Source organism: Nannobrachium achirus (assembly GCF_963921795.1).
Source record: "Nannobrachium achirus genome assembly, chromosome: 5".
NCBI classification, from domain to species: domain Eukaryota; kingdom Metazoa; phylum Chordata; class Actinopteri; order Myctophiformes; family Myctophidae; genus Nannobrachium; species Nannobrachium achirus.
In genome coordinates, this window is record NC_137814.1 from 44,457,463 (window position 1) to 44,482,291 (window position 24,829).

General features: G+C 41.9%; 2 protein-coding genes across 2 annotated transcripts; both read left to right on the plus strand.

Moving 5' to 3' along the window:
- Positions 1-455: 455 nt before the first annotated feature.
- samd7 (sterile alpha motif domain containing 7) lies at positions 456-5,384 on the plus strand (the record flags this gene model as incomplete). Its single annotated transcript, XM_080726069.1, has 8 exons — positions 456-558; positions 1,476-1,599; positions 1,958-2,067; positions 2,619-2,700; positions 3,575-4,251; positions 4,346-4,461; positions 4,766-4,876; positions 5,148-5,384. 8 exons carry the CDS (start codon positions 456-458, stop codon positions 5,382-5,384), a joined length of 1,560 nt encoding a protein of 519 aa, XP_080582195.1.
- Positions 5,385-9,087: 3,703 nt separating this feature from the next.
- Positions 9,088-23,390, plus strand: sec62 (SEC62 homolog, preprotein translocation factor). Its single transcript, XM_080726640.1, has 8 exons — positions 9,088-9,146; positions 14,699-14,807; positions 16,609-16,714; positions 17,046-17,265; positions 18,191-18,286; positions 18,392-18,452; positions 18,572-18,691; positions 19,232-23,390. Exons 1-8 carry the CDS (start codon positions 9,111-9,113, stop codon positions 19,813-19,815), a joined length of 1,332 nt encoding a protein of 443 aa, XP_080582766.1. The 5' UTR covers positions 9,088-9,110; the 3' UTR covers positions 19,816-23,390.
- Positions 23,391-24,829: the final 1,439 nt, after the last annotated feature.

Genomic DNA, 24,829 nt, shown 5'->3' on the forward strand with positions numbered 1-24,829 from the left:
AAATGGAACCTTTTTGTGTTTTTGTCATATTCTGAATGAGCTTGAAGACTTGTAACTCAGAAAGCCTATACATTTCACTGCAAGGGAGGAAACTATTCCTGACTGACTGACTGACTGACTGACTGACTGACTGACTGACTGACTGACTGTCTGTCTGTCTGTCTGTCTGTCTGTCTGTCTGTCTGTCTGTCTGTCTGTCTGTCTGTCTGACTGACTGACTGACTGACTGACTGACTGACTGACTGACTGACTGATTGGGGGCTGTTACAGTAGCCTGTAGGCTACTGTAACAGCCCCCAATCAGTCACCCCCAGTTTCAAATGTTTCAAATATCATCCATTAGATATACTAAATCCAATCACAGGCTGAGCCAACATATCATTATTTAACCTTTTTCCTTTCTTTTCTTTCCTCTTTACCTCCACAGAGTTCATCCAGAGGTCATAGGTCCTGCCATGACCCCACGGGAACAGTTGAGGAAGATGACAGCGCTTGGAGAACAGGGATCATTGGACGAGAAGCACTGGTACCGTCTGGTGAACGGTATGTCAGCTGGAGGTGAGGAATGGAGAGGAATGAGGATTCACCATTACTACTAAAATGTATTCATCAATTGCCAGCTTTATTCCATTCCATAGTGGGACCCCCACTACTGTTGGGGTGGGTTGGTGATGTGTTGGATTGGGTAATATCCTTAAATGTGTTCTTGTTTGAATATCTTTTTTCTAATAAGTGTTATGAAACTAAATTAAGATTAGCTGGATAAATCTGTTATTTAAAGTCTTGCCAAGAATATCTTTATTTACCTTTAAAGCATTGTGTTCTACCTTTACAGATTAGTTATATACAGTGGTAAGTTAGTACAAATAACTTCTTATCTGATTTATCAGAATGTATCAGGGTTAAACACATTAACACCCCATCCATCCAGGGCTCCATGTTAGGTTAAAAGAGTAGAGTACTTGCAAATATTTGCAGATATTATTTGACACAGCGCAGATAAGTAGCTCAATGATTGCTGTGAAATCCTGTCGTGATCCTGATCACTCTCCTCGTGTTAAGGTGTTAAGCAGGCAAGAAGATAGGTATAGTTATAAATAATAATCTTACAACAACCAGTTGTACTTCAACAGTGACATTCTTCTTGAGATAAAGGAGAGCACGTAGTGTCAGAAAACACATCTACAGTAGGCCTATATGATTAAGCTGCCTAGTCTTATGCAGCTAGTCTTACTAGTGTATTTATAATATGTACAGAAACTGGATGTCATGCATATTACAACAATGGTCATATATATCTAGTCATACATACATATTATCTTTACTTAAAGCATTGTACAAAGTGTTCCCAGAATGTGCCCACACCTAAAAACCCACCCATTTTACAGGCAGAGCTCATTTAAGATACTTGTGTTTACAACTATACGTTGGTATTACGAGTGTAATGGTTAACTGTATGGTGTTGTGTTTTCCAGAGCTGAGGCAGAGACAAGAGATGATGATGAGAAACCAGATGGCCATGGCTCCTCAGATCCTGGCCCAGGGACAGCAGAGACTACAGGGGGTTCCTACACAGTTTGAACCCCGCTTCATGGACAGGTTTGCATTGATCCCCATCCTCAAATACAAGTTTTTTTTTGTTTTCTTTTTTTGTTTCTTTTAAATGGAAAGAAAACGTCTTGTGAATTGCTTCAGATAGCTTAAACCAAGAATTATGCTATAGGCAGTGTATCGGCTCAGCTGTATAATACAAGCAACAGATTATTTATGTCAGATCCATGTGAAGTCACAATTGGATAACTGTATTTCTATGTATTATTACGCCAAAACTATTGATATGGGAGGGAAAAAAGAATGGGAAAATATTTTTAGAATTTTGAAAAGCTTTTCGAATGTTCCCAAAAAAGGGACACCAGGAGGGTAAATAAGGCTAACATCCACCAACTCCTGTCTTTAGGGACCCCAATGAGATGGTATCCTCTGAGGCCAGGCAGATGCACATGGGGACCCACCTGGGTCCACCCCTACCCCCACATGGCATCCCTGGGAGAAGCTTCCCCGGAGCAGGTAGGCACCATTCAAAGGGAACGCTGCACGCTCACATCCTGAGAGAACTGCCAGGTTGTCTCAGAGGAGAGAGGAACTATTTCACTCTTTAACACCCATTTAGGCCTAGAATTATTGAATGCTTTGACCAGTGAAAAATAGCAGATATACAAGCTCACAGCGCGGCACCGAGTGCCGCGCTGCGAGCTTGTAGATCTTGTACTGTAGATCTTGTAGATCTAAGTCGCGATTTTGCTTCTTTGGGGGTCCTTCACATGAAAAGGTTTGAGAACCAATAACACAGTTATTGGTTGTGAGCTTGTATATCTGCTATTTTTCAATAGTTAAAGCATAAAATAATGATACACAAAATGTGTACCCGTTCCAACCTGATCAAGTGAGGAACACAAACATTGAAACACATACAGGCTGTCACAATAATTTCTATAATCATCATTCTCTCTCTCTCTCTCTCTCTCTCTCTCTCTCTCTCTCTCTTTCTCTCTCTTTCTCTCTCTCACACACTCATCCCTCCGATTTATTTCTCTATCTTTCTACTGTCTCTCTTCCAGCTGGCTATGGTTTCCTGCCTTCTGAGCCCATGGAAACAGTTGCCCGGCGACAGGAGCTCATTCACAAGCAGAATATAGCCAGGTACTGTGCTCAAAATATCAGTGGAATGTCATGCAGGGGAACTGTTGTTTCACATCAGTGATGTAGCAAGGAATGCTTGAATACACAGCTGAATACATCTGCATATCGTCACTGTCGGGCAGAAACCTTGTATCTCCAAGTTTCACATTTGTACATTTTTTCGCAAAGTAAAGCACTGCTTCATCACACAAGGCCGTCGCACAAAAGTAGTGAAAACAGCTGATCTACAAGCACACAACGCCTCGCAGTGCGAGGCGTTGTGTGCTTGTAGATCGGCTGTTTTCACAAGTTTAAATCATCTTTAAAATGATAAATGCAAAACAAATGGTTTTGGACATACAAGGTTTTCACCCGACGACGACGATGATATATGAGAGGTGTCTGAATTCTCCCCAGTGTTCATTCGGTGCCCTCACTGACCTGTAGTTTATTTATTCGAATGTCAAGAAGGCAATCCAACGTAAAACATTTGGGCAAGGTTTCAGCCCAGTCCGAGATGGCTGGATAGTCTCCAGCAGAGCCACACTATAAAAAGAAAAAGTCCAACTGTCAAAATCTATTTGACTCTGTTGACTTTGTTTGCACCTTATTAAAACCATCAAGCAAATCGAGTGCCCCAGTAATTTATTTGGTTCATTCGTCCAGAAGTGGTTGGCCCATAGAATTGTTGGAAGTGCACCGACCTCTGTCTGGGGAGTGGCTGAATTGCACGAGACCCCATCAAAAAGGCACTCCAAAGCTTCTCTCGAGTGTCACGAGTTATCCAAAGAACACCAGTCAGTGCTATCCTCATCAACTTTATGTCAAGTCCATCTGAGCATTCCTACACGTGATTCACGTCTAAGAAACCTTTTTGTACACATGTGTGTTTCAGAATGGAGATGAACGCCATTCTCCATCAGAAGGAGCTGGAGAACGCCCACCAGAAGGGACTGATGGGGATGGAGAGCCCTGTGATGTACCAGGCCAACGCCATGGCCTTCCGGGGTCGCCAGCGAATGCCCGACGGACACGACGTCTTCGTCCACCGCCCCACCCTGGAAGAGCTGCACAACAGCAGTCTCCTCATGTCCGCCAGCCCCTACCCACAGATCAGCACGCTCCACAGGGAGAGGGGTCGTAGGGCTGGCAGGAGAGTAGCCTCTCACAAGAGTGCAGAGGCGCACGTGTCCAACCTGAAGGGCCAGTCAGAGGATAAGGGTGTGGAACAGAGTCCCGGAGCCGCCTCAGGGGAGGAGAAAGAGGCAGAAGTGAAGGGGGACATGGGGGATGAGCCGGCCAGCTGCAAGATGCTTCACCAAGCCAAGATGGAGTCCGAGCTCGCCGGAGGAAACAGGAAGAACTACAAGGATGGGGAGCAAGGTCTGCGTAAAGTGTGTGGCAGTGGTCAAGATGGCTGCTCAGATGTGTCCGGCAACGGTGGTGGTGACAAAGACATGCCGAGCCAGTGCTCTGCTTTCCAGGACAAGTTCATGTATCCCTCCTCAGGAGGGCCTCTCACAGGCATGCCTTACATGTTACCAGTGCCAGGGAATGGCATTCTACCTCCTGGTGAGTTCAAAAAACAAAAAACCTGATTGAAAATCAGCTATTTAGTCAATATAACAAAATGTGCATTAAACCGTTTATCTTTTGTTTTGAATAGGCACACCTAATTTGTTCCTGAATGGGGAGGACGTTTCAGAGGACATCAGGAAGTGGACAGTGGAAGATGTTTACAACTTTGTCAACAGCATACCCACCTGCTCTGAATATGCTCAGGTAGGCACTGGCGTTTTTCTTGCAAATGTGTCTAGACAACAGTGGCTTTTATGCCTTTATTGATAGGACAGTAGACTGACAGGAAATGGGGAAGAGATGGGGATGGGTCCGGATCGGGAATCGAACTGGCGACACCGCAGGCATCCATGCCTATGTGGCAATGCCTAAGTGGCCAGCGGGCGCCCCAGAAGAACTGATTTTCAATGAAATTGGAAAAGGCACACTATACCGTTGTGTGATGGAGTATGAATTAAGCTCATGTATTGAGTTATAGTTTTTTTGCTGCTCTTGCTGTACTCTGCAGACATTCAAGGACCACATGATAGACGGAGAGACACTGCCTCTCCTCTCAGAGGAGCATCTACTGGATACCTTGGGACTCAAGCTGGGGCCTGCACTCAAGCTCCGGTCGCAGGTATGAAAAGACAGACAGACTAGAGCAGTGGTTTCCATTTCTTAGATTTGTTTGATTGTTTGTTTTAAAATGTAAAAAATTACTTTTTTTAAATTGTAAAAAAAAAAAAAACCCTGAGTCGTGACCCATAAAATTTGGTCTGTGACCCACAAATGGGTCTCACTCCCAACCAGTGAAACAGCGGACTAGAGCATCAGATGACTAGGAGTGTAAATCTTTGCTGCCTACAGTAGTAGCCTATATCATTTCTTCCTCTTTCCTCCTTTCCAAGGTGTCAAGGCGCATGGGCAGTATGTTCTACATGATGAACATACCGCTGCCCAATCCTGCTCTACAGGCCACCCCTGAGAAGCCCGGGGAGCGCTCCTCTGAGACCGGCTCGCCTGTCAACTGTAACAGCGAGGAGACGATGGGGAGTCCCAGAGACTCTGATGTTCTCAAATCTACAGAGCACCTCCATGATACAGAGAACAACTCGCCTCCAGATGCCAGCAGTGAGACGGCCTGAGCTACCTGGAGCTATCTGTGCTGGCCTGGATTTCCCAAAGATGCATGTGAAGTCGTCTACTACGGTCATCTTTTCTCCCTGCATCTGCGATGAAGCAAAGATGAAAACAACGCAGATCAGTCCCCAAACAGGCCACGATTTGAGAATGACACCATTTATTTATATACGGTACTATTGGCTTTGTTTAAATAGCTTTTGCTTGATTTTATTTTTTTCATGCAGGAATGTATTGTTTGAGCTTTGATATAGGCCTACTGTAAGGACTGCTAGGCCTAGTATTGTTTGTTACAGCATATTGTACATTGTGTTTGAAATTTGAAATTGTTGAAATTGACATGTATCTAAAACAATGGAGAAATCCCGTTTTGAGTTACAATGGCTTAAGGAAGCTCTGCAAAGACTTGTTTTTCATAAAAGTTGACAAGAACAAGCATGGAATTTAGAAAAGAATTCTGTTTGGGTAAATTACCCTTTTAAGCTGCTATGTGTCTCTTTGCTGTAGTGCATGATGTGTAACGGATACGTATTTTTGTATGACAGTGTTATGTTTGAGAAAAGAATGCTTGATTCATTTTCACTTATCTACGGAAAGATGAACAACTTGAAAGAAACGTTTGTAAGTTTGTTGATATGGGTTTTAAATAAAGACTTTTTCTAAATGGGAGTGTTATTTGTTTTAGACATCTCATCTCATAGTCATACCTGCTAAATAGACTGTGAAAAAGAGGGAGCTTTTTTGAATTATCGGCAGAATGGAATACCCTCAAGTAGTGGTGGTTCATTCTTAAATAGGTGGGGGTACCAGGGCACCTGCTGGCCTACTGGTCTAGGTGCATACCACATAGGCATTGCCACAAAGGCATTGATGCCTGACGGCGTCGCCGGTTCGATTCCCGAACTGGACGACCTTTGTCGCATGTCACTCCCCATCTCTCCCCCCATTTCCTGTCAGTCTACTGTCCTATCGAATAAAAGCCCAAAAACAAATCTTAACAAAAAGTGGGGGTACCCATTTAAGAATGAACCACCACTAGAGTCTTGACATTCCACTCCAGTCACACACACGCGACAGGGTTATTATTATAGTTTATTTTCCATTATTTTTCTTTTTCAAGATTTTTCAAACAAAGACCATTTTCTCACATTTTAGTTCATCTTAGTTGGTTTTGTAAATACAAAACTATTTCAGTTAGTTACTTATAGTCTTTTTGTTAAGCCTAGTTTCATACCATAACTAAAATGTTTTTCCAAATTTAGATTTGGTTATTTCATTAGTTAGCAAGCTATAATAACGCTGGCACACTCCATTACATAAAAGTATGAAATTGTCACAATGTCACCAAAGAGTATGGAAGCAATGTGAGTTAATGGATTTTACTGACAAATAATAGTAATAAAAGTACTGTACCTAAGTACAGTACTTGTTTGAGTATTTGTACTTTACTTGAGTATTTATATTTTGGATAGATTTCAGAGACACATATTGTAGGCCTACTTTTACATTTCTAGGAAGGAAATAGTATGATTTTAACCACATTTCAAATAGGCTATAGTTGAAATGTGAGGCATTGTGAGCTGTTATTTTATTTTTTACATTTATGGACATTTGTTTTGTATTTGTCGTATTCCTAAGACAAAACAATGTACCCCCATTGGACCCAAATAAGGCCCTGGATGGGGACCCAAATGCATTTGTGTGAGAATCAATGGGGGTACATGTACTTGACCCTAAATTTACCCCCTTTGATTCTGACCCAAATGCATTTGGGTCCCCATCCAGGGCCTTATTTGGGTCCCCATCCAGGGCCTTATTTGGGTCCCCATATGAGTCCCCATCAAGAATCAATGGGGGTAAATTGACTATAATCATTTTTTTCCCCTTAGGAATGCGATAAATACATGGTGTTTGATTGATTGAAGACTTTATTAGAAGTTTGCATAGGAAAAGGTACAGTTTCATGACGGTACAGTTCACTGGTACAAGGTCTACTAAAAGGAGATCCATGAAAAGACTACGCTTATTTCCACAGGAAACCATTTAAGTAGGCTATCTCATATAATATTGAATGACAGACGAATATAGAACACAGTACTATGCAGTAGATATGTAAATAAAATAATATGAGAGAACAAAAAAAAAAGGAAACAGTAAGTCTAAACAAACAGTAGGTCTAAGTATATACAAAGAAGGGGCAGGGGAGGGTAGGGTTGGGCTAGGTTAGTTTTTTTTTTACCAGTTGCGAACGGCTGCTGCCTGTAAGTGGTTTTTCAGGGCAATTTTAAAGGATGCTAGTGATCCACACTCCTTTATGGCCTTCGGTAAGGCTTTCCACATTTTGGTGGTATAGCAGTGACCATAGGCGATTTTAAGGGGTGTCCTAGGGTGCACGTGCAACCCCTGGCCGCCATTTTGATTTTTTTTTTTTTTGTAATGTAACTTTACATCCACTCAGACCGAATACAACAACACCCCCTAGTGGTAGTGATAGAGGCTGGCAGCTCCAGGCAGCCCCCCCCTCCCCTCCTGATGTGATGTCATATCCACGCGCCAGTATTGAAATTGAAAACAACATCTGTTAAAAATAAAGCATGGAGTTCGAGCTCTTCACTACTATGGACGTGACTACCGGTAGATATTATAATATAGCTGCTTGCCCTGAAACATCACATGGAGAGGATCATTTTGTACCTGACTTTCCTCTACAAAACACAGACCTCAGGCTCTATCAGCCAGGACTCTTGTCTCACTGTGCGTGACTGAACCATTTCCTCCTGACCAGCCCAAGGTAAGACTAAGACAGTCAGATCATGCTTTTATAAACCCTATTATATTAAGCCCAAAATGGTTCTGCCGCCGTGTAGAACCGAACCGATTTTAACTTGAAAAAATGCATAATTTGCCCGCAAATAACTGATAACCGCAAGTAACTTATTTTTACATTTGGGTACAAAATTAACTGCAGAAATCCGCTAAAACAACATTACAAAACCGCTAATATCCGCAATTTTTTTCGCGCGCGCGCGAACGTCGTACCTCATGCATGAGGTAATAGAGGTCGTGCACCCCTTGCTGGAAGAGGCTAGAGTCGCCTATGGCAGTGACTAATCAATAGAAGAAAAAAACATTTTGGGGGTGAACTACTCCTTTAAATCGAATTTGTAATTTTGTTTGCGTAGATTTTGGGTATTTTTACTCTATAGTACCTTAACTCAGTCTCTAACCTCGCCTACCAGACTTAACTCAGTCTCAAGTACAACTTTGATAGAATAACTTGCCTTGTCCTGAGAGTGAGACCAGCGTTTACTTTTAGGCCATCTATCCACAAGTTTCCGCGGGAGTTTACTGGAGACTATCAGGACCAAACTTCCGGGTTTAACAGCAGACATACAAGCTCACGTCGCGTCGCAGATGCAACCCGTTGTGAGCTTGTAAATCGGCGGCGGAACCTCGGTGCAGACGTTTGCGCAATGCACTATGGGGCGTAGGAAACTCGTGGATACTTTTTGACTGAAGTAGCCTACTGGAGTTGATCTGCGCGACACTGGCATACGACGCAGTACACACCAGGCTTTCCTCTTCGGTATCTCTCGGCTTCTCTCGGGCCATCGCAACGCTTCGCTCTCTCTCTCTCTCTCTCTCTCTCTCTCTCTCTCTCTCTCTCTCTCTCTCTCTCTCTCTGCGTGCGCAGGCGCATTAGGTGTGTGGAAGAGCTGAGTTGGAGGATCATGGCGGAGCGCAGGAGACACAAGAAACGGATCCAGGTAAACAATTGTTCACAGAACGTCGCTTCGTGAAGATACAAAGACAAGGCAATGAACTCCGCGCTGTTGTGTGACTTATTAGAGGACAAATCCCAGCCGTGGCAGCAGTAAGAGCCCAAAACACCACGGCTATAATAAACACAAGCTAGCGTTAGCTGGCCAGCCGAAACAGATGTCAATATTTTCATTCTCAAAGCTTTTTTCCTAAAGCTGTTTTCCAGAGTTTCCTCGTGCACAACACGCGCATACGTATATCGCCCACGTCAATCAATATGTAACTATGTTGTCGTTATGTTAAGGTTGGTGACATGATGAGTCTGTCCCGGTTGGCTTACAAAATCACACATTTTCCAGGCTAATTTAGTTAGCCTAGGAAAAATTGCTAAGCTGCGTCAGCTTTCACCATATCCGCTCTAAACTTAATTTACATCCCCAAACTACCTATGTTATGATTGGAGAATAGAGCACTGTCTGGAGCTATGTTTGCACATTGTGCAGTCAGTGTGTGTGTGTATGTAGTCTAATTATTCTACGCCAGGGACATTTAAGAGCATGTCGTTCTGGTGCAAAGCAAATAAATGACAACAATAACCTGCCGCTACATTTGCTTAATCTGTCTCTTGTCTTGCGGACGGCAGGCAGTATTTTTCGGCAAAGATAGATAATGCTAGTCATATCAGTTGAGTTTAAGCATAACGTCAGCTTTAAAAACAAAAAGCAGATTAGGGAATCTGTCCTCAGTGTCCTGAGAGACTGGGGGTAGCCTACTTTGTCTAGGAACCTCATAGTTGGAAGTATAACAAAAGAAGATGTTGATGAAGAGGAAGAAGTATAGATATTTGATCCGTTGCTGTCTGGCTCAACTCAGACTGTTGTTGAGTGTAATGATCAGAGGGATCGGGTACAAAGTGGGGTATCGGATTTCTGAGGAACCACCTGTTCAGGCAACACAGATTGGAGTCATTCTTGATCGAGTTCATAGTCCACACTTACAGTTATTGTTTTCCTCTGCCACGAGGACAGTATCTAGATAAACAATGAAAGAATGTGCTAAACTGTTTTCACTGTTTCTTTGGCAATGGAAACATTTAATTACTTATTTCTGTGAACTCTTCATTGAGCATAATAGTTGCAATAAGCCAGCACTGTAGCACTGTTGACCATTACAAATGCCTGTTCCCTGTTGGTGAAACCTTTCTGTTGCATAATAGCATGGATGCTTATCTTCTTAAATGGCCATATCGTTACTGTCAGGCAGTAACCTTGTATCTCTGTATTTCAACTTATTACGTTTTTTTCTTAAATTAATTCTCTACCTCGTCATACTACAGTGTCACACAAAAGTTGCAAGAATAGCCAATCTACAATAGCCGATCGCAACAAAATCGATACGTTGTGAGCTTGTAGATCTGCTATTTTTAAATTATAAGTGAAAGTGGTTAAGAGTGTCTTGGGTATTATAGATATGGAACTAATCAGAAGTCTTAACAAGAGCTTGTGACTAAATAACTTCATTGGACCCATTAGATGAGACAGTTTCTTTTCCCCATTTTCTGAAAAGTAACAGGTTTGGACATAGAAGGTTTCCGTGACCCGACCGCGATGATATGTAAACAGGTTATCTGTTCCTTGATGTGGTCTGTCCCAAAGCATACTTGTTATGCAACTCTTGGCTTTTTTGGTCGCTTTAATTATTTTATTATTCAGAATCAGATGCTAAATATTTAGGCATATCTAGCAGGCCTCATCCAAAAATCCAAGGAGGCTAAGCTCAAAGTGTGGCCAGTGAGTTTCTTCCCATGCATAGAGGATGTTGCTTTTTGGTCTGTTAGTATTCTTACAGTGAGAAGAGATAAGTCACTCTGCCAGACCAGCCGTGGGAGATCATATCGGGGAGGTCTCATGTAACAAAGTTGCTTTAGCGCATAGCGATAACCCGGTGCTTGAAACAAAGGGACGTTTGAAGGCCCTGCCTTCCTCGTGTTGCTGGTACATGGCAGCTAGAGCCAGCCTCCAGCTGGGCAGGAGATAGACCTTCCTGGTGTTACTGGTAGGGATGGGCGATATGGAAAAATACGATATCACAAATTCACAATATTTCTCCAAGCTGTTTCACGATACACAATACCACGATTCTTTTTCATGTTGGTTTTTATGGTTATTTTTCAAGTTACTTAACAGTACAACCATCAAAAGGTAACAACAACTAAAATAAAAAGGAGTAACAGACCATTTAGATCAGTGGTCCTCAAAGTGGGGTCCAGGGACTCTCTGGGTTCCTTTTGGGAGGTCTAAATTGACCCTTACAAGTATGTAACTCTTGACAGTATACAAATGCAACAGGTCCATTTGGTTTCATTTGTATACTAAAAAAAGTATTTATGTCTTTATGTTTTTTCTTCTTCAAAAACGGCCGTCGATGACGGCAGCAAATCTGGACAGCCTGTTTTGAGAACCCGTGGGATGCTTTTAACCTCCGCCTTCCCAAAACCAGAGAAAGACACAACGGTCAGAAATGGGACTTTGTGAGGATAGAAGGTGGTAGTGGGACCCCAAAAAAAGGTTTTAAAATAGGAAAAGTGAAATTTCATGGTGTATCACCTTTAAGGGGAGACCTTGACATTTTAAAGTTTAAATGCATTCTGCAATGAATCTCTGAATTAACAATTCAACAGGATTTGTTATAAGGCTCCCTCATTATATCACGATATATACGATATCTCTGAAAAGGAATATCGTGGAGACATTGTATCGTCTCAATGATATTTATCACCATATCGCCCACCCCTATGGTAACACGGCAGCCAGAGCCAGTCGAGCAGGAGACAGCGGTGTTGGATCTCATTGTGCTGATGCTCTCATTCTCCGCTGTGTTGGCAACTTGGCATGCTGTCCCCTGCCTCTGGCAGACAGACTACCAGGCTGTGTGTGTGCACACAAAACTGCACATATATTGTGAAAACGGATATAAAAAAAGGATTTGGCTGCTGCTCTACTCACCGAATGTGGTGAATCACTGAATTCATAAGCCCCAGAATTGGATGTGTCAAGTCAACTGGAAACCACATGAGAGTTAAAAGTGTCCCCAGTTTGTATTCCCACCACCAGTTGTTGAACGTTTGTTTGACTCAGTCCATCTCCAACAAAAGTGTCTGCTGATCTACCCTTTTAACCCATATTTAGGCCTGGAACACCATATACATTGCTATACCTTTCAAGCCGGGAACACCTCTGTGTGTAGATGTTGCTGTATACAATATATAGCAACATACGTTTTTATAAACATTTGATATTTTACAGAATACGTCAGGATTTAGGAGGCATTTTTAGAATTGGCCTCAGGTCTACAATAAATGGGAGGCAGTGCAACGACATTTGGTGCTTTTTCTGGTTTTCATTTGTCCTTGGGTTCCTCAATAACATTACTCCTATTATAGACCACCGGCTGTGGTTAACCACTTGAACCGGCTATCTTAACATTCTGCAAAAATAGCCAATCTTGAAGCTCACAAGGCATCACAAATGCGATAGGTTGTGAGCTTGTAGATCGTCTATTTTCAACGAAGGTAAAAACGAGTGAAATGAGGGATCCTAGTAAGGAACCCTGGGGTATCTCCAGTATATAGGTTTTAAATTGTTAAAATGGGTGAGGATACTGAGGAATGAGGATGTCTCCCCGTCCCCTGTGATTTTTAGGTTTCTCTCTGTAAACTGCAAGCAGGCTTTGCAAAGAAATTGAATTCTGATGTATCAAGACCAGGTATCTCTCCCATGATAACTTTAATATTAATTATGAATCACACGGTCAGAATAATAAATCAATATGATGACCCAAGACATCACCAGTGTGTCTGATGACAGGGCGCAATGAGGGAAAAGTCTGGAAGTGCAACTCCTCTGCAGTATTACCACATGAACTGTACTGTCCCTATTCTGGGGGGAATGTTTGGCGAAAATATCTACAAGCTCACAACGTATGAAGACAGTTTAACAGTCTCCACTCCATGCAGATTCAGATACGCCAAACTCTATAACCAAAGCATTCAGCATTGGGTAGCGTTCAACATTGGGTGCTTTATAGCAAGTAGTATGTGGAGCCCTATGCAGATGAGGAGGATACAGCATTTGATTAAAGGTGTATTCAGTGATAATGAAAGTGGCCGGGGGTCATCTTGTCCCTTTCTGGCCTTACATCGTGGAAATGTTTAGTTTTTTATCGATTTTTTACACCATTATAATGTTCTCGTTTTGATCATTAGACCCAATCACTGAATATCGGTAGGCCTACGTCTCCAGCTTCAGGATAATGTGTGATACTGATTTACTATGAGACTCTGGCATTTTATGAATTCAGTAGTTTACAATCTAGGCATTGAGCAGACGTTCTTAATTCAGAGCGACTGTGGTTCTCAAAACTTTTATTTTGACCATCATAACTAAACATCATAACATAAGTACAGCCATACTCTACCCTGATTGGTCGAGGACTGGCTGGCCACCTCTGAAAACCGAATCTAGCTATGCTCGTAACATGGGCCATGGTGGAAGTCCTTATATGGTCAGCACACATTCTAGTGCGAAGAATGAATGGAAAATGTACCAATTTATATTTTTATTTGAATGAAATACAATCGCTGAATATACCTTTAATGTGAACTGCGCTATTCCCTCTCACCGACATTTAAGCAACAAGAAATTCATTATAACTTCATGCATAGACTTGCCTAGAAATTGTGAAGTTTACTTTAAATAATACCTGTAATTTTGTTTTTTTTATACAAATTACATTGCAAATTCTGACGGCGGCAGTTAAGTGCAATTAAAAACAGCGCAGTAAAGTCAGTCGATCACGTTTCAGTTCAGTGCCTCTGACACACAAATAGCAAAATACTGAGTCATTCACATCCCTAGTCTCCTTGAGTCCAAAATGTGTTTTGAAACCAGCAGATGATGAATAGATTCACATACATGTCTTTTGCATGAGCTCACTACTGAAATAATTGGTCTTTGTGAAAGCATGTTGTCAGGTTACCCAAGAATCCTTAAACATATGGTTGTCTGTAGGTTTGTTTCTCATTTCAGCATTCTAGGCCTGTGTGCATTGTATCATGTACATTATGTTCGTGGTAGGTTAGGTTCCTCTGTATCTTAAAAGGTACCACAGTCCTATATACCCTTGTAGATAATTAGCATGCAGGTGAACCGGGCACTTCTATAAAATGGACACTGCAAGAAAATGTAAACACAGTAACGCTAACCAAAACGAATAACCATGCAGTGATATTTGCTTTGTTGTATTTCCTATCTCAGGCAAGTTTGAAGTCTCTGCAAGTTGATGTTCATACCACACTGAAATGAACAGATTTCAATGACTTCTTTGAAAATCAAACCTTGGGTCATTGTCAGTGGGCTAAATACGGCCAGACTAAGACCTGTGCACTGATTTTAAATCTGCACATTTATCATGTTTTATTGTGTTTCTTTGTTTGTTTTGCTGTGTAAAATAGATAAATAAATCAACATGTATTTATCTGTGTGTTCATCCACTGCAGGAGGTGAGTGAGCCCACCAAGGATGAGAAGGCAGTTGCTAAGTACCTCCGCTTCAACTGCCCCACCAAGTCCACTAACATGATGGGCCACAGAGTGGACTACTTTGTCGGTCAGTGCTGCACTTTCTTTCACCTCTCTCTCGAATCATATGCTGCTGATCTTACAGATTTATACTTCATGATGACTTTGATGACTTCATGGGCAAATTAACAAAACCAAGGTTTTTAATATCCTTATGGCTGTTAGTGTCATTTTCTCCCCATTTATTATGATAATGACTACAGACAGGTGTTAACCAGACAGAAATCCATCCATTGTGGGTGCATATTGTCTCAGCCAGGCCGAAGGCTGGAAACAATGTTTTTGCTTTTGTCGGTCTGTTCGTCTGTCCGTCCGTCTGTCTGTGTCCCTGTGTCATAAACATTCTATTTGGCCTCATGGTGATGATATAACATTTCACTTCACGCTTTGGCCTTTATCTCCTGAACGGGTCAGATAATCGAAATCAGTCTGACCTATCTATGTGTCTGTGAACAGCTAATCTCTGGCACTGTTGGACCGATGGTCCATGATGAATGCTATTTACCGTGGCTATGGGTGGAAGAGCTGATGAATGAATGGACCGGTTCGCAAGTCCACCAGGAACATCTCTTTGCAGCCTTTTCAATATAAGCAACACATTTTCTTTAATCTGGTACAAAGGCTATATTGTCATCCAAACCTTGCCCATAGTAACTACATTTCAGAGGATACCTAGTATGTATTTCTCTATTTTGCGTTACAGGAGGTGATTTCATCATGGTCATGTTATGAAAACATTTAACAAATCCCCAGAACAATTTCACCCAAACGAATCCCGGCAAAAGAAAGAAAACGTCAATAATGTTGTACAATTTCACATTTATTCGTCAAATGTGGTCATAATGTGGTTGTGCCAAGTCTACCAATATGTTTGACTGAGACCATCATATTTTCAACACCGGTTATGCGTGCTCGCCAACTACGTGTAGACTGAAGAGAAAACAAAGAATTTGTAGCGATCCCTGAGGGGTAATGACTTGTTGTCTGCTTTCACCCAGCAGTGGTGTTAAGAATGTGCGCACAGGGGAGAATTTGATGGGTTAGGTTTCTTGTCCAGCAATACTTAACCAATTTAGGCCCAGGATTATTGAATGCTTTAACCAGTGAAAAATAGCAGATAGATCTGCTATTTTTGAAAAAAGTCGTGAAAATGTGTGCAAATCTTTGAACATAGGTATTTTCAAAGCGAACGTTTGTAACTAATATTTTGCTTCTGGGTGGTCCCTGGAACTAAATATTTTGAGATGGGGGTCCATGGCCAAATGCATATCATTTTGGGGATCCTTGACATGAAAAAGTTTGAGAACCACTGACACAGTAGTCTCTCAAGAACAGACTAACTGAGCTCCAGTTAAGTGAAAAGGACCTTTTCTTTGACGATGGCTGGCCAGATTGCTGACATAGAAACGTCTTAGAAGGATTCAAAAGACACTTATAGAATCGGGTCAAAATTAGAATTTTCACGATTTTTCAAAAATAGCTAAAGCATTCAATAATTCTAGGCCTAAATTTAACCAGGCGACACAAAGCCTGGAGGATCTGAGGATCGAACTGGGGACCTTCCGATTCACAGACGGCTGCTCTACGTTCCACTGCGGCCCTTGTCAGAAATGCTAATAAATAGCTTACATTTGAGAACATTTTGAAATCTGTTTTGTTAATCCTTGCCTATGCCATTGCCAATTCTCAGTTCCCATGTGCAATTTCAGATTGATGGGCCAAGAAAATGCATGCTGTTTTCTCAGTTTTACAGTAGGATTTATATCAGGATATTTGTGAATGTCCCTACTCAACATGCATGAATGTGTGCCTTTGTGTTTGCATTCTAGCCTCCAAGGCGGTTGACTGTCTGCTGGACTCTAAGTGGGCTAAAGCCAAGAAGGGAGAGGAGGCCCTTTTCACCACCAGGGAGTCTGTGGTGGATTACTGCAACAGGTCAGCCTCTACCATACCTCTCAGATATAATATACTGTAGATACTGTATATGGATGGAATTATGTAATGGATTACATAATCAAAAGTTCAACTGCAAATCTCAAAAGTTCAACTGCAAATCACAACATATACTCTTGGAGTAGGGAAAAAACATTGACCCACTAAATTACATAAATTATAATTTATATTTATCTCTGCACGAGATTCATGTGTTCAGCCCTGTTTGTGTTTCTTTCTGCATATAATATCGCAAACAAGTGCCGGGTGCGTTCTGCCGGCCCGGGCAGTTTTAAAAATGACAAAACAAGAGTTGTGTGTTTCTCTTTTCCAGACTCCTGAAGAAGCAGTTCTACCACCGGGCCCTCAAGGTCATGAAGAAGAAGCCAGAGAAGGAGATCAAGAAGGAGAAGGAGAAAGAGAAAGAGAAAGAGAAGGAGAAAGACAAAGACAAGGCCAAGTGTGACAGCAGCAAGGAGGACGAGAAGAAGGGGAAGAAAGAAAAGGAGAAGAAAAAGGATTCTGACTGTGCCGACGCAAAAAAAGAGAAGAACGTACGTTATCAGTCACTGGCGGCAGTGGCAACGCAGTAGATTACAGCTGTACTTGCAGAGAAGTTATGCTCATGAATGTGACAATGAAATGTTATATTCCCTAGATCAGGGGTTTTCAAAGTGGGTGACGGGGCACCCTGGGGTGCTGCGACGGCAGTCCAGGGGTGCCGCGAGATCATTTGATAATAATTGGAATTTATATGGACACTTGGAAAAAATATTTAGTATCCTCTTAAACTTGAAGTACAAAGTCATTTTCAGTCAGTGCTAACCAAAATGGCTAATATCTCAACGTTTTCCTCGCAACATAATCACAAAAATATCGTCACTGTCGGGCAGAAACCTTGTATCTCCAAGTTTCAAATGTGTACGTATTTTGGTAAAGCAAAGCCCTGCTTCATCATACAAGATTGTCGAACAAAACTAGTGAAAACAGCCGATCTACAAGCACACAACGCGGCGTTGTGTGCTTGTAGAAAGGTTGTAGAAAGGTAGAAAGGTAGAAAGGTTGTAGAAAGGTTTTGGACATACAAGGTTTCCACCCGACGACAATATTCTATAAATTTAAGGTGCTGGGAGTGAAAATTATAATGTAGGGGTGCCTCGGATTAAAAAAATATTTATAGGGTGCCCTGAGACAAGAAGGTTTGGGGGAACCCCTGCCCTAGATAATGTTAATGCAATAGGATTCATATGTTGTTACAACTGCACCATAACATCTAACATAGTTTGTGGTGTTTTGTTTTGATTGCTGCCGTGTTGAAAACAGAACTGAACTACACTGTGACATCGCCGTGCCCTGTCCACCTGAACAGCTGTTGTTGCTGCAAATAGCGACAACATTTAAGATATATGATGGTGTCTCCTACCACTTAAAACGATTTCAGTCAAACATAGAAAATAAAGAACATCCTTCTATCCACAGGATGACAGCCCTGGAACTCCCAAGAAGAAGAAAGAGGCAAAAAAGAAGTTTAAACTGGAGCCCCATGAGGACCAGGTGTTTCTGGATGGAAACGAGGTGAGCGTGCAGAGAGAGAGCATTGCTCCTGTCACCAGCAGAGTCCTGTAAACACGACCCTCAAAAGATGCCTAAACGTGCGTGTCTTCTCTCTCTGTTTGCCAGGTGTACGTGTGGATTTACGATCCAGTCCATTTCAAAACATTTGCCATGGGGCTGATATTGGGTGAGTTGTTTGAATATCCAAACAAAGAATTAAAGCCCTTGTGTTGTTTTGTTAATCGCCATCACAATTGATTTCACCAATTCACCAGGCCATTTTGTGTGTGTTATATTTCCGTACAGTAATTGCAGTGATAGCAGCCACCCTGTTCCCTCTCTGGCCAGCTGAGATGCGTGTAGGAGTGTACTATCTCAGTGTGGCAGCAGGCTGCTTCGTGGCCAGCATACTGCTTCTTGCTGTTGGTAAGTACACATTAAAAACAAAGGTAGAATTGCTTATGTCCATTGATGTCACATCAGAGAAAACATTCCTAACGTTTCACAAAATATTCAAAGTTACTTTTGATGGGGGGGAAAGAAAAGGAACCCTTTTCTGTGGTTGCACTCATTTTAAATGAGTGTCGGCAAAAGTACGTGTTTCTGGTTGAAGGAAGCTGGGGGGGGGGGGGGTTAGCATTTGTGACAGACAGTGCAACCTTACGCTTTTATTTTTTAACTAAAACATAATTTAGGTGGAGGTTATTCCTTGTCCTACTGGGACATTCACACCGATCGGTCAAGATTACAGTGGTGGCCAAGATTACCTGCTCACTGCCAGACGGACAAACGGCCTGGCCGTTCTGTCCTGGCAGAGATAAAAAATGAATGATAATCTTACAGAGAATGACTTTCAGTTTTAGCTGAACTGTAATGTGGTACACCCATTCTTGTGCTGGGTTTACAGATATAATGACAAAATCAGCTGACCCATGTGTCCTTTGTCATGCCCTCTCTTCCCTCCAGCTCGCTGCATCCTGTTCTTGATTATCTGGGTGGTGACGGGCGGCCGCCACCACTTCTGGTTCCTCCCCAACCTGACCGCCGACGTGGGCTTCATCGACTCGTTCAGGCCCCTCTACACGCACGAGTACAAGGGCCCGCGGGCAGCGTCCAAGAAGGGCTCCGACAAGGCCGAGGACAAGGACGGCGACGGAGACGCAGACGCTTCAGCCAAGGGCCACAAGTCTGACAGCGACGAGAAGTCCGATGGCGAAAAGAGGGACGGCGAGGAGGAGGAGGAGGAGGAAGAGGAGGAGAACAGGGAGGAAGAGCCTGGCGAGAAGAATGAAGCCGAGGGAGGAGAGGAGGAGGAGGAGACGGGAGCGTCCGGTACGGGGGCGGAGCGACACTCAGACACAGACAGCGAGCGGCGGGAGGACGAAGGATCCCAGCACAGCAACGGCAACGACTTTGAGATCATCACCAGAGATGAGCTGGAGCAGCACACGGAAGGCGAGGAGGAGGAGGAGGAGGAAGAGCAGGAGGAGACGGAGGAGAGGGTGGAGGAGGGAGCGAGCGAGACTAAGCAACAGACTGTTGAAACATAAACTCTTTTGAATCCCATCTCTCTTGTCTCTCTCTCTCATTGTTCTCCCTCTCTTTCCTTCACTCTCCTGTGCTCCCTGGACTCCTCTACTGTCCGTGCGCGAGGCTGTGGAGAGGTTCCCATCTCTTTGTTCTCCGTTGAGATCTTACATTGAATACGGTACCCATAGACAAGCCCAGCGGGGAAGATGGCTCTGACAATGATGGGGGTTGTGTGGGGTGGGGGTGGGAGGTGAGAAAGAAGCCTTATTGTGGATCAGAATACCTCCTTCCCTGCTGTTGATTCAAAAAGAAGAATTTAGAATTTAAAACTGCCCCCCCCAACCCCCTTGCGGCTATGTTCTGTCACAACCACATTTTAGATTTTATCTATATTTGTCTTGTGTTGCTTTCCCATGTCATTTCACTTCAAACTGTTTTGAGTTTTCTTTGGATGTTTTCAGGGGTATGTGAAGCCAAAAGGACAGCATCTCGATTACAGATGGAGTAGATTTGTCAGACACACACACACACACACACACACACACACACACACACACACACACACACACACACACACAGGCATAGCTTTTCCTCTGACCCCTGCTATCCTTTTTGGTCTGTAGTCCTCTTTGAGAGCTCTTTGTGAATTGGTACAATCAAAGTAGTAGTGGTGCTTTTTCGGGCAGGGGGGGCCCAGTGTTTTAAGCCATGCAGTCCCCAAGCCCCCTTCCATTGACCCTGTCAAGGTTGGCATTGTGCTTGGTAGGGTAGATACATACACATGCCGAGGGGGTACACTTGTTCCTGTCGGAATGCCAGTCAGCCTGGTAGTATTCTCAGGCAGCACTAAAACGTAACAAAATTGACCAACTTCGTCCGCTTTCTCAATGAACCTAAGCTAATCTGGATGGACCAAACCCATTAGTTTACCTGCGGAATCCAGAGATCTGTGGCTGGGTAGAGCTTATGAGCAGCCAGTGGCTCTCTGAGGTAATTGCTATTTTCAGTGAGAATCCTTTTTTTTTTTTGTATGGCTGATATCATTGTGCAATCCTAAACACACAGTCTGAAATGTAGATTTAGATCATAGCAGGATTTTTTCTTTTTTTTACTGTAAAACTGAGCAATGGAGGTGGCCATTTCTTTTCAGTATAGCTGTACAACCGAAGCTTCAAAATGTACAGTTCAATGTTTCTATTTACACACAGAACCAGATATAAAGGTTAAGACAAATTCCAGTGCCAAAACACAACATGCAGTACAATGTTATTGTATGCATGCTGATTTCATACACAAACAGGTTTCAGCGATGGATTTTTATTACATTTTCCATTTGTTTTGTAATAACAGTGTCAAACACCAAACCCTTTGCAAGTCCTACAAGAAAAGCACAGCAACAGAGTGGTTGGCATCTAGCTAAATACGTGTTTTTGGTCTCAATGAAACTATTGACACACTAGGCTCAAGATTTAGAAGAAATCCGAAAGCAGAATGAGAATGTCCCAACTAAAGGTGCGTTCACATTGGACATAACTTTTTTTTATTTTATTTTTGGCAGCGTGATTTTCACTGAAGGGAACAAAATGATATCTGAGGCAGGATCCAGTTGTAATTGGTTGTTGCAGTGTGTGGATTTTCTGAGATATATGATATGTTTATGAAAGGACTATTGAAAGAAGGACAATTGTCTGTTTCCGGTTATCACGCTTTGTACTGGCTTGTTTTACTACAATGGTGACATACACATTGCCGATACTGCCGCAACCAAATTGACAAAATGTTAGTTGAATATAGTGACGCCATTATCTTTACCGTGTCCGGTGTGAACGCAACTTAAGTCTTTCATAAACTTGTCATAATATGAAAACAGTGGGCACATTGCTTAGCAAATCGAAACTTCATTGACCGATCCATCAACCTTTGTTGCAATGCAACCTTCATTGGAATTTTGATCAGGGCCTGTCGACTGGTATCATTGGTTAAACAACTTTGCGACTCCACACATTCAAAACAAAAGCCAACAAAACCGCAGTCAAATGGTCCCCTGAAGGTTCAGATCTGTGCACTCGTTGGGGTGTGTCATGGTCCAGTGCTGTCCCTTCTCTACGTATGTTCACAGTATCTTCTGGCTAGAATTGTTTTAGAAGCTCATTTTACTCATAGTGAGGATAATATTTAAGTAAACACAAAGAAATGTATCATTTATATATTAATTCTATTGCTATATCAAATATATACATACTTAACAGTCCAATAAATTGTGAAACAACTTGTTCAACTTGAACAATGTTTTCTGTTTTTTTATTTTTTGTTATATGACCTGTTTCTTTTTTTCTCTTCAGTTTATTGCAATTTTCTTTGTTCTTGTATAATTATCAATTGGCAAACAGTCAAGAGTGTATGACTCATTACGAAGACATCACCTCTGTCAGAAAACGGTGACGTGTCATTAAACAGTGGGAATGTATTGGATGACATCTGTCAGTAAACGGTGGAAATACATTGGATGACTTCTGCATTCTTTGTTTTTACATGTTAAATTATGGTGTTGAATGTGAGAAATGTGATGTGACTAGTTATTTCACAGTGGATTACAGCACACAATTGTACTCCATGGCTGGGATTTAATATTGCAAGCTTACTTTGGGTTACAACTGTTTTGTATGCAAGGTAATTAACTTGATTTTGCACAGTTTGCCCGGCAAGAACTTTGTGCTATAAGTCACTTGATTGTCCCACCTGTTTGTTTTTCCACTCTTGAAAGAGTTTGCAAGTCCTTGTTCGTTTTTCTAGACCAGTGTTTCTCAACCTTTTTTCTGCATGGGCACACTTTTCATGTCCCAAGAATCCATGGGCACACCAACATAATACGGGGGTGTAAATATTGTCACTGTCGGGAAGAAACCTTGTATTTGTACGTTTCTTCGCAAAGCTGCTTCATCATACAAAGCTGTCGCACAACAGTAGTGAAAACAGCAGATCTACAGTTGTGTGCTTGTAGATCGGCTGTTTTTGCTAGTTTAAATCAAGCTGTTTCAAGGGGCACACTTGACTCTTCTCAGGGGCACACCAAAGGTCCCCAGGCACAGTGGTTGAGAAACACTGTTCTAGACATCCAACTATGTTGTCTAGTCTCCCAGACTGCTTGTAATCCCACTGAGGCTTGTTGCTCTTCGCTCATGTTATCACAGTCGTCTTATTTTATTGTAACTTTTTTTCCCCTTCCCCAGCAGGTGAATTGCATCTGTGTTCCTTTGTCTTCTGGCAAGAGTTGCCAGTGTGCCAGTAGCTGTACTCTTGAATATTGGCAAAACTATTTTTCATTATAGAAAAAAAGAAGGAACAGAAAAAATAATAAAAATCAAATTGTTGAGTGTGACACAGTACGAGTCTGTTGTATATTGTAGTATTGCTCTTTACGCTGCTGCTGCTTCTCATCACACATTTGGGTAAGAAAAAGAAAATCTTCATGTTTTATCTCTGGTCAAAACAAAGTATTTGGACCACCCTGTCCATGTTTGGATTGATATCATTTTGATGATCGCATCATGGAGTATAATTTAATAAACTGGATGTCTGGAAATATAATTGTAACTTATCATTGCAATAAAAGTATAGAAAGCATTATAACGTTTTGTGGAATTTTGTCCAGTGTTGGAAAGTAATTACTATGAGTAGTGTAGTTAAGTACTGTACATAAAGGTAGGGTAAGTCAGGGCTGGATTAACCATTGGGCCGGTGGGGCCCTGGCAACGGCCGGGTGGTCATTGACAATTTACTAAAATTAAATGTATACGTTAATGAAACATCAAATGTGTGGGCCCCTCCTCTGTTGTCTACAGGTGCTTTCTTTGCCCACAGATGATCATCATGGATTAAAATCCGAGCTGGGTAGTGCACCTTGCGGGGGTTAATCTGTCCCTGAGTGGTCTAATGATCTGACTTTTAGCAGAGAGGTTCCATATTCAAACCCCAGTCTACCTGTAGTTTGATGATGGAGTGCTTTGGAATGTTCTTTGTAAAGATATGCATGAGTGACTCAAAATGTCTTTGAAAATGGACTGGGCGCCCTGAGTATGTGTGTATTGGTGGCTTTGTTGGAAAAGCTCTTGACTCGTCATTATAAGGTCATGGTATCACATCCTGACACTGGCACCTCAGCATCCGAGCAAAGACTTTGATGGTTTGATTTTTCTCTCCTTTAAATGTCCATTGCCATTGACAATGCATTGGGCGCTTAAAGTTAAATATTTCAAAAACTACAAATAGTTTCAAAGTAAAAATCTCAAGCATGCATGTCCACAGTAAGGTGGCATTTTTGAATTGTGAATCAAGTTGCTTGGTTAAAGTATGTTGGAACAGCGAGGTGCCAAAGTTTTCAGATTTCAGTTAAATATCTCCAAAACGACACAACATTTCAAAGTAAAACATTCCAAGCATGTGTGTCCACAGTTAGGTGAATTATAAAAAGTATGAATGGAGTTTCTAGGTGAACGTGTTTTTTTGAGGCGCACACATCTGCCATTGAGCCCCATGTTAATTTTCAGAATTTTGAGACTATATCTCTAAAACCATGAAACATTTAAAATATTCATTTTCAGGCAAACATTTCCACAGTAAGCTGAACATGATAAAGTGTGAACGGTGTTTCTAGGTGTAAGTTTGTAGCTCTAGTAGCCTGCCAAAGTTTGTGCTTTTTCCATTGACAATGCATTGGGCACTTAAAGTTAAATATTTCAAAAACTACAAATGATTTCAAAGTAAAAGTCTCAAACATGCATGTCCACAGTAAGGTACATTTTTAATGTGTGATTTTATTTTGAAATGTTTTGTAGTTTTGGATATAATTAACTTTTAAAACCCACATCTGATAACTTTGGCACCTCACTGTTCCTTCATACTTTAACTTAGCGACTTGATTCAATATTCAAAAATTCAACCTTACTGTGGACATGTATGGTTGAGATTTTGACTTTGAAATAATGTGTCGTTTTTTAAATATTTAACTTTAAGCGCCCAATGCATTGTCAATGG